The sequence below is a fragment of the Anastrepha ludens genome, chromosome 4, assembly GCF_028408465.1.
Source record: "Anastrepha ludens isolate Willacy chromosome 4, idAnaLude1.1, whole genome shotgun sequence".
Classification (NCBI taxonomy): domain Eukaryota; kingdom Metazoa; phylum Arthropoda; class Insecta; order Diptera; family Tephritidae; genus Anastrepha; species Anastrepha ludens.
The window spans coordinates 65,434,654-65,445,286 of NC_071500.1; the positions used below are offsets into that span (position 1 = coordinate 65,434,654).

A 10,633-nucleotide genomic window follows, 5' to 3' on the forward strand; every position below is an offset into this window, starting at 1 on the left:
CTGAACATACACAATGAGCACTAAGTTGCCCTATTTATATTTGAAAACAATTTTGTTCAGCCACTATCTGCTAGAAAACTTTACACTCTATAAGAAATACGATTTGTAATAAATTAACTACTTTTTGATCAGTATAATAAATCAAGATTTAGGTATAAGTATTTTGTAGAGAAAACTTTTTCCACAACCTTTAGTACTAGTGTTGCCAGACTTTCCTCAAGTAAAAATAGAAACTTCGTTAACCTTTTTTTAACGAAACGGCGCGTAATCTTTACTTGTTCCTACAGGGCTGTCTTTCTAGCAATTGGAATTTAATTCGATTACAAATCAAGATGCATGGATATTTAACGATTAATTATTTTTTAAATAATACCTTCAGAAAATTCGAATGATGACAAAGAAACATGATATAAATATAACTAAGGGCGATTTCAACGAAAAGGCAGGAAAATAGGAAATACGAAATGTGACAGGATAATTCTGATTAGGAGATGGAAATGAAAGGGAAATAGGGTAGTGAAATTTTGTCAAGTAGAAGAGTTCATTATTGGTAACATGCATAACGAACTACGAGAGAGACGGTTGTGCACATGGAAATCCCCGCAAGACGGAATGCGAAACATAAAACGTGATCAAATTGACGACGATGATCCTTTACTTAAGATAACACTGTGGAACAAATTCAGGTTAGCAAAAATTAGGTCCATTCTGAGAGTGGCGGGTGAAAATAGAGGCGAAATTAGAAGACCCGTATCGCGCCGTTTTTTTATGTTAGTTCGAATTTTTTTTTAATCGGCCTTCGAAGTTTGCAGTCAAATGCCGATTTTCAGTATATTGTTTCATAAATACCACAAAAATTTTCGAAATCAATTTTTTCAAAAATTGTAATTGTTGCACAGGTCTCTAGCAATAATTTGGCTTTTACAGATTGAAAAATATCAATTAGTCGACGAGTTATAGCCAAAAAACCATATAAACAATTTTGCTCCGATTTCGAACTTCGAAGGCCGATTAAAAAAAAATTCGAACTAACATAAAAAAACGGCGCGATACGGGTCTTCTAATTTCGCCTCTATTTTCACCCGCCACTCTCAGAATGGACCTAACTTTTGCTAACCTGAATTTGTTCCATAGTGTAATTATGCTTGAAATAAAAAATGCGATGAAATCATAAAAATCGGAAAAGCGGTAGGTTGTGACGGAATCTAATGGGAAAAAATGCGATGCCACTAGAAAAATAACACAACTTCCTTTTAAAAAAGATTCAGGGATCAGAGAATCCATATTTTGCCTTCAAATGCTGACACAAAAATCATAGTACACCAATCAAGAGATCTGCATGTGTTTCATAGACAACAAGCAGGTCTTTGAGAAAATACAGCATAACAAGGTAATTAAAATAATGGAAGTATTACACATAAACAAGTATGACATAACATTTATACAAATCTTGTATTGGATTCAGACTGCAGAAAATCAATTCGGAGACAATAATCTAGAGAAAGTGGGACAAGGATGCATACTATCTCCATTATTATAAAAAGGTGCGTACTATCTCCATTATTGTTCGCGTATATTTAAAGACACAATAAATAAGTATTAAAATTAATTCTTCTTCTTAATCGGCGTATCCATGCTGGACGTTCGCGATTACACACAAACGTCATTGTGATTTTAGTCGTACGGTTGTCAGGTCATATTATTAATGATTTCGTTATATTTTTGTCTGTTTTTCGCTCCTGCTGTTAGTTCGCCGATTATTTTGAGGCCTGCCTACTCTTTGATGTTGTCTAGCCATGTCATTTTCTTCCTACCAATTCCTCTTTGTCCTTCAATTTTTCCTTGCATCAGTAGTTTTAAAATATCATACTTGTCACCTCTTGTTATGTGTCCGAAATAAGCGACTTTCCTCCTTTTTATGTCCCTAAGCATGTTCCTAGCGGTTTGCATTCTATTTAGCACTACGTCATTTGATATTTTGTCATTCCAGCTTATTTTCAACATTTTTCTGTAACACCACATTTCGAAAGATTCTAGTCGGTGTATGCTTACGGTTTTCAGTGTCCAGGCCTCGCATCCATATAAGAGAGTTGTTGGGAATTGAAAACTTTCACAAGCTACATATATAAAGAGAAAAGCAAACACCATTAAGGTTCTATCATATATTTCTTGTAGGGTGAGTTCACTGTACGTTCTTTTCTAAAAAACAAACGACACCGGCGCCATCTGGTATTGGCTAGCTACAATGCACTAAGTAGCCTTCCAAACGGTTCCACATGTATGGAATCTGTCAGTGTGAATTTGACAACTAGCAAGCAGTGCACATCAACGTGTCAAAAAGTAAAATTTACTCTAATTTCATCTCCGTTGTTCTGTTTTTTTAGGAAACCATAAACATATAAAAACGATTGTGAAAATATAATAGAATAAAAATTGCAAGGGCGCACGTGCTAGAACGGCAAAAATATGGTTTTGGCAGATTTAGGACGGAAGATTACCTCGGCGATCCAATCGCTGAGTAAGGCGACAGTTATCAATGAAGAGGCTCTCAATTCAATGTTGAAAGAAATTTGTGCAGCCTTGCTTGAGGCTGACGTGAATATTCGATTAGTGAAACAATTGCGAGAGAATGTACGGGCTGTGATTGATTTTGATGAGATGGCAGGTGGATTGAATAAGCGACGCATGATACAATCTGCTGTCTTTAAGGAATTGATCAAATTGGTCGATCCAGGTGTGAAGCCGTATCAGCCTGTGAAGGGTCGACCCAATATTATAATGTTCGTCGGCCTGCAAGGTTCAGGCAAGACTACAACATGTACCAAGCTAGCCTATCACTACCAAAAACGCAACTGGAAATCTTGTCTTGTGTGCGCTGATACTTTCCGTGCTGGTGCTTATGATCAAATCAAGCAGAATGCGACAAAAGCGCGTATACCATTTTACGGCAGTTATACAGAAATCGATCCAGTCGTCATAGCACAAGAAGGTGTAGAAATGTTTAAGCGTGAAGGTTTTGAAATTATCATCGTTGATACTTCCGGTCGTCACAAACAAGAGGAGTCTCTGTTCGAAGAAATGTTGGCTGTGTCTCGAGCTGTTTCTCCAGACAATATAATTTTCGTGATGGATGCCACTATTGGGCAAGCTTGTGAGGTTCAAGCGAAAGCTTTCAAAGAGAAAGTAGATATCGGTTCGGTTATCATTACCAAGCTGGACGGTCACGCGAAGGGTGGTGGTGCACTTTCAGCTGTTGCATCAACTAACTCTCCAATTATTTTCATCGGTACAGGAGAACATATCGACGACCTGGAACCATTTAAGACGAAACCATTCATAAGCAAACTTCTTGGTATGGGTGATATCGAAGGACTTATTGACAAGGTAAATACCTTGAAGATATTACATTTTATATTGACAGGACTTTAAAAAATGGTGTTCTGATTACTTCATTGTACGAATGTTATGTTGTTGTTGTTGTAGCAGCAAAAAAAATTCCCAATACATGCACGGGGAGTGCTGCTGGAGTGACTGTTCTTGGTCAGATATATAGTAAATCCGGGTCGTTCCGTTCCGTTCTACGTTTCGCGACGTTTTTTCGTTGCGGGAACAACCCGGATTTATATCCGGCTAAGGGCTGTAATTCGGAGATCGTAGGATCTAATCTCCGTGAAACACGGAATGAAAAAGTTGTAAAGCTCCTCATAAAAATATCTGGCTTTCGGAGTCGGCTTAAAACTGTAGGTCCCTCCATTTGTGGAACAACTTCAAGACGCATGCCACAAATAGGGGGAGGAGCTCAGCCAAACACCCTAAAAGGGTGCAAGCGCCAATTTCCAACACCTGCATGACGAGGCTCCCTGTTAAGGAGCACAACAAAATGCTCGGCAAGCAGTTTCTGCTAGGGTATCACCGTAGGCCTTACCCATGCAGACACTTGCTCGAGCCTGAGCCACCTCCCAGGCACATCAGGAGACAATTCCTCAACTACGTTGACGAGATCCAGGACAAAACAGACAGACCACTCCAGGATCAGACATTCATCGGGAGACCCTTACACCTTCTTAAGCTTCCGACCTCCGAATGCCGTTATCGGAGTCCAACCACCACCTATTGCAGACGAAGAGCTCCAGCTTCCCCGAGAGTCCCGCGTAAGCTTGGCACAATTACGTTCTAGATATTGTAGCAGGTTAAACTCCTACTTATCCACAATTGACCCGGACATACCAAACATATGTCCGGCATGTGAAGGCACTCCGCACGACACTAACAACCTTTTCACATGCACTTTAAAACCCACTCATCTAACACCTCTCTCCCTCTGGACCCAACCCGTCGAAACAGCCAGTTTCCTGGGCCTACCGTTAGATGAGCTAGACGAAGACGACCGGTAATTACACTACACTGACAGGGCGAAGATACTGCTACAACAACAACAACAACAAGCGCCAATTATATATATATATATAATATATATTATATATACATAAGGACTGTCGCTACAGCCCCTTTCTTCAAACATTTTAATGACTTACAAGATATTTTATTAATTATTTTGTTTTTAAGGTGAACGAACTTAAATTGGACGGCAACGAAGAGCTACTTGAGAAGATCAAACATGGTCAATTTACTATACGTGATATGTACGAACAATTTCAAAATATCATGAAAATGGGCCCTTTCTCCCAAATAATGGGCATGATTCCTGGTTTCTCACAAGACTTTATGACCAAAGGCGGTGAACAAGAATCTATGGCACGAATAAAACGTATGATGACCATGATGGATAGTATGTCTGATGGAGAGCTAGATAATCGTGACGGTGTTAAATTATTCACCAAGCAGCCAACACGTTATGTACGTGTAGCTCAGGGTGCTGGTGTGCTCGAAAAAGAAGTGCGCGATTTAATTTCTCATTACACAAAATTCGCAGCTGTGGTGAAAAAAATGGGCGGCGTTAAGGGTCTCTTCAAGCAAGGCGACATGGCAAAAAATGTGAATCCAACTCAAATGGCGAAGTTAAATCAGCAAATGGCGAAAATGATCGATCCGCGCATGCTGCAGCAAATGGGAGGAGTTGGTGGACTGCAGAATATGATGAGACAACTACAACAGGGTGCAGCTGGTGGTCTCGGTGGTTTAGGAAATTTAATGGGTGGCTTTGGTGGGAAATGAGAGCTGCAAGTGGTAGACGAAAGTTTAGATTGTAGGGTAACTATTTGTTAAGAAAGAGGGTAAGCAAAAAGGCAAAAGCCGATGATGAGGTCAAAAACACATCTGCTTTACTTGTTGCTCCAATAAAAAGTTTTTCTTTTGTTTTCCTAACGAAAAGATTTTTGATTGTACCATATATTGTATAAATTTCATGTTATATAAATCGGAACAAATTAAAAAAGAAACTTAGTTACATATACACAAAGCGGCGTAAAAATCGTCCAAGTTTAAGATATGTTCTTTTTGTATTGATGCCAATAAATCACTAAAAACCACATAAACGAATTCTTTGAAAAACCGGGGAGAACTCCAAACAAATGTAATAGCGGCCTGTTGTATATTTAGTCCTTATCGACAAAGAAATGATTATTTACCATATACCCCTAGATTAAGTTGTATTGGAGAGTCGTTGATGGAATCTAAAAGGTTGCATGATTAATAAAAAAATCCAAATAAATCTTTCGTTTCATGTATATATATTTGCCTTTGTTCAAAAACCCCCCAAAGTATATAAAGGGTGTTTTTTTTAGAGGTTAGGTTTTCAAGTTGGCACTACTTTTTTCGTAGATGGTCTTTTTGACAGCTGTCACTTGATTTATGCTCAGTTTGGTTCATAGATAACTAGATGTGAAACATATTCATTTTGAGAGAGAGCGCGCCCATGAGGACGTTTAAAAACTTGGCAGCACTCACACATTATGGGATTTTGAACAGCTGATAGGCGAAATGGCAGACTGCCAGAAGAAACGCGCCAAAAATAACAGACGAAAACAGTTCGTTTTTGCTTAATGGAGAAATGACGTGTTGAAATGTTTATAATTATTTGTCTTAAAATTAATTCAATTGAAATGTAATAATTTGAATTTAAGTGAGTTCGTAGAATCCAAAGCTCGTTATATCCTTTTCGACTTCTACTTTTAATTAGTCTTATGTGCATAATGTAATTTTATTGAAAACTGTGTGTTGGTTTATGCAAATTTGTATATACGTAAATATTCTATGGTTGAAAAGCGTACAAAAATTAAAGGTAATCTGCTTTAACTTATTCTGTTCGTTGCTTGAGAATTTTTTTTTGTTACCCAATTTCTGTGTTATATTCAAAAATCGCAATAAGTCATGTTTTTAATTATAACTTATGTTTTTCGCGTTCATTACTTTATTATTATTAAATTACTTTTGTATTTCAGTTTTAAATAATTTCATTTACATATACATCAATTTTTTGCTTATTTATGTACATATTTCATACGGATTGTGCTTATTTTTAGTATATGTAGGTGTTTACGAGTGATATAAGGCTATTGGGCAACCGCACACTAAATACTAACCTCAATGGTGGTGTGGAAACTAAAAATTCCAGACCTTGGGTTCAAAAATACCCAATTCATGTTTCTACCGGTGTGGCAATATTGGAAAATGTTATAAAAAATGCACATTTTTCAGCGCTCTCACGAGAAAAAGAGTTTCACATCTAGTCATCTATGGTTTGGTTTGCCATTTCATAATGAATAGACTTACACCTGATCAAGCGCGTCGCACGTTCGGTGAATGGGCCCAAAACGAGATGGCCACCGATCCCGATTTTCACAAGAAAATTTTGTTCAGCGATGAAGCTCACTTTTGGTTGAATGGGTATGTCAATAATCAAAATTGTCGCATTTGGAGTGAACATATTCCACAAGCCATTGCTGAGACGCCGTTACATCCTCAAAAAGTCACTGTTTGGTGTGCTCTATGGGAAGAGGGAATCATTGGTCCATATTTCTTTAAGAATGAAGCCGGCCATAATGTTACAGTCAATGGAGAGCGCTATAGAGCCATGATTAATGACTTTTTCGTGCCTGAATTGGACGATGTTGATGTGGACGACCTTTGGTTCCAACAAGACGGCGCTACATGCCATACAGCCAACGCAACAATCGATTTATTGAAGGAAATTTTTGGTGAGCGCATTATCTCGCGCCGTGGACCTGTGGCGTGGCCTCCAAGATCGTGCGATATAACACCGCTGGACTATTTCTTGTGGGGCTATGTGAAGTCGCTTGTCTACGCAGATAAGCCCGAGACGATTGACGTCTTGGAAGAGAATATTCGGCGCGTTATTGCTAACATACGGCCCCAATTGCTACAAAAAGTGGTCGAAAATTGGGCCTCTCGGCTGGAATTTATTCGAGCCAGCCGCGGCGCCCACTTGCCCGAAATCATTTTTAAAACATAATGGCAAACCCTTATCTTTATAATAAAGGTAAATTCTTGGCCATAACATTAAATTATATACGTTTTATTTCATCTTGAAAACCTAACCTCTAAAAAAAACACCCGTTACTTCATAAAACATTAAATATAAGTTGCGTTCGACAGAAAATTATAGTATAAACATAATCAAATCGCTGAGTGGACTTCGTCGAGCGAAGATTCGATGTCAAAATTAAAACAGACTGGAGTACATTGGATTGCACTTTACCCCAGCAACGGCAAAGTTCGTCGTAAATAGATTTAATTTATTTTTAATTTTACCGCTGGCGACAAAATCAACTGGCAGTGAGAAATGTAAATAAATATTCGCAAACGCTGCCCCATTTGCAGAAATGTCTTGCATATTGTAAAGATATAACTTAGAACTTCGATAATTTGAATTAATTGAAAAAAATGAGGCTTTCGTTTTGGTTCTGTTTGACTGTGCAAATTGTTGGGACAAAAATCACTCGATCGCATTGTTCCGCTCGACGAAGTTCTCTCAGCGATTTCATTATGTTTATACTATTAGCCAAGGCGCATTTATTAAAGCTGGTGGCACTAGACTAACAACAATATTTGTACGTTTGCTTGTCACGGCGAAGTATTGGAAAGGTTTAAAACAAAAAATTAATGCGCCTTGTTTTATTTTGTGCTGCCAGCTACATGGACACGGCGAAAGAAAAAAACAAATAAGCTGATTTGCTAACGCCACCTTTAGGGTGGCCTTGCTGTTAGGAGCGTTACGGAAATTATCTCCCAAAGAGAAGAAAGAGGAAACAAGTTGATGAGCGGAAAATTTGCTATCACTTGCTAAAACCAGTAGAAGACATGTCAGTTGAGTTTGGTTAAAAAGTTTTGAATTGTTCAAAAAACTTATATACTTATATATATAGAAATATACTAGTACTTTATACACTCACTTTCTTTGTTGTTAAGTTTCCCGTTTTATTGTTTCTGACTGTAAGCTGCAAATTTCAAACCGACGCAAGGGCAAAAGTGTACAAAATATGATACCAGATTCCACAAAAACTAGATAGTTTGTTTACAAAAATTTCAATCATATGCTGTCAGATCATACATATGTATGTTTTCGTGATGGATAATTTTTCCTGTCTAAAATTTCTCCAGCATTAAATGAACGTCTTTCAAGCATCGAACTGTCACTTTGCTCTCTAAATTTTTAAGTCATGGATAATTTTTTGCCTTTTTTGGCGTGCCGAAGGGAGGTAGCTACGAGTATTAGAAAAAACATGTTGTTGTCTTAGCAGTTTATTAAACCCTGCCATTTTGGTGTAGGTACCCATCGCCTTCGTCTATCTCATCTGACGGTAGGCCAGCAGAAAACGTGCTGCTGGAGAGGTTGGATCAAGATGGAGAGAGGTGTTAGGTGAGTTTGATAGGGCATGTGAATAGGTGGTTAGTGTCACGCGGTGTGCGTTCACACGCTGCACATATGTATGTTTGGTATGTCGGGGTCAATTCTGGATAAGTAGGAGTTTAACTTACAACAATATCAAGAACGTAGCTGGTTACGTTACAAAGTTACGCCGGTCTCGTGAGGAAGCGTCTGCAATAGATGGTGGTTGGACTCATATAACGGCATTCGGATGTCTGTAGGTTAGGAAGGTGGTAAGGGTCTCCCGATGAATGTCGTTTATTGCCTGTATACTGTTCGCCCCAGTAGTTGTAGTTGTGTTTTGTCATGGATCTCGTCAGTGTAGTTGAAGATATGCCTCTTGACGTGGCTCAGGCTGTATCAAATGTCTGAAGGGCTGATACCTTCGATGGCATCCGAGCAGAAATTGCTTACTAATCATTTTGATCAGCTGGTTCTATACTACCCTAGCCCTGTTTAGTGCACCGTACCTCAGAAAAAACTGTTTTTATCATTTTGGTGTTTCATGCACGGAAATTCGAACCTACGCACTTCGAAGAGGAAGTCACGCACCAACCCGCTCGCACACTTATTTGCATTCCTAAATGCAAAGGAACCTTGTGGCCAACATATAAGGTGATTGTCCGGTCCGATTTAAATTATGCAGCTTCGGTGTGGGTAGCTACACAGCTAGTGTGGATCAGCTACAAAGCTTCAGACCTGCAAGAAAACTACTTTTAGCCCTTTGATGTACAATACCAGTAAAATATGATAAAGTGTTAGTGGAAAACAGGCGTTAATGGTGAATGGCCGGAATTGGATGGTATTGATCTGAACAACGTTCATTTTCAACAAGGCGGCGCTACGTGCCACACAAGCAACGAAACCATTGATCTTTTACGGGAAAAATTCCCGAACCGTGTTATCTCTCGAAGAGGTGATCACAATTGGCCAGCGAGATCTTGTGATTCAACACCTTGTGACTTTTTTCTTTGGGGCCACGTGAAAGAGAAGGTCTACGCCAAGAGCCCAGGGTCGATTCAATACCTCAAAGATGGAGTTCGTGAGGCTATCGAGGACATAGGGCAGCCACTTTGCAATTCGGTTATGGAAAATTTCATGAAAAGGATAATTTTCTGTAAGCGTGCTCGTGATGGTCATTTGCCTGATGTTATTTTCCACTACTAACGGCATACCATCCTCTTTATAATGAAATAAACATCCGATCATTTCTATTAAAAAATAGCATTTATCTTTGAATATGAAAATAACTCCTCTGTTTGGAAAACCCTATATTATAAATGCTCCGCGACCAGTTTCTGCAAACCATCCCAGCAGACACCTCTAAAAGCTGTGACACCTTCCAGGCACATCAGACGCAACCTTCTTGAAGTAAAAGACAAGGACTTTCGACAGGCGGTCAATGTCATTTGTCGAGAGATAAATAACGTCCCCACCAACTCTCGCTCTGCGAATAGGGTAATTGGATAGCAATCAGGACCCATCTAAGACGAAGTGCTCGTTTCAAGGTGTGATTGTCGTACTGCTGCACAATATATGTATAATATATAAATGTAGAGTAGAATGGGGTAAGATAGGTATGGGGGCACAATAGGTAGGTGGGGTTTTCGTCGCACTGTTTTTGCAGAGGTCATTGGTCTTATGTGAATTGAATACGTGGTGGGGAACAACGTTCGCGACTGTCATTTCGGCCGTCACCATTAATTAGTTATCCTAGTTCTGGCGTCGTTTAGTTTTTTGTGAGCTTTTCTCCGACATAGCATTTTTTTTATACTACGGTGCAGT

At 38.9% G+C, this 10,633-nt stretch overlaps 1 protein-coding gene across 1 annotated transcript; it reads left to right on the forward strand.

Annotated features, from left to right (window-relative positions):
- The first annotated feature begins 2,305 nt into the window (after positions 1 to 2,305).
- Positions 2,306 to 5,687, forward strand: LOC128859628 (signal recognition particle subunit SRP54). Its single transcript, XM_054096583.1, has 2 exons — positions 2,306 to 3,384; positions 4,567 to 5,687. The coding sequence occupies exons 1-2, from the start codon at positions 2,467 to 2,469 to the stop codon at positions 5,173 to 5,175; spliced, it is 1,527 nt and encodes a 508-aa protein (XP_053952558.1). The 5' UTR covers positions 2,306 to 2,466; the 3' UTR covers positions 5,176 to 5,687.
- The last annotated feature ends 4,946 nt before the right edge of the window (positions 5,688 to 10,633 follow it).

Bases quoted from the DNA above. Each gene is read 5' to 3' on its own strand.
- LOC128859628 (XM_054096583.1), top strand. From the start codon at position 2,467: ATGGTTTTGGCAGATTTAGGACGGAAGATTACCTCGGCGATCCAATCG. The intron at 3,385-4,566 runs GTAAATACCTTG...TTTGTTTTTAAG, and splicing joins TCGAAGGACTTATTGACAAG to GTGAACGAACTTAAATTGGA.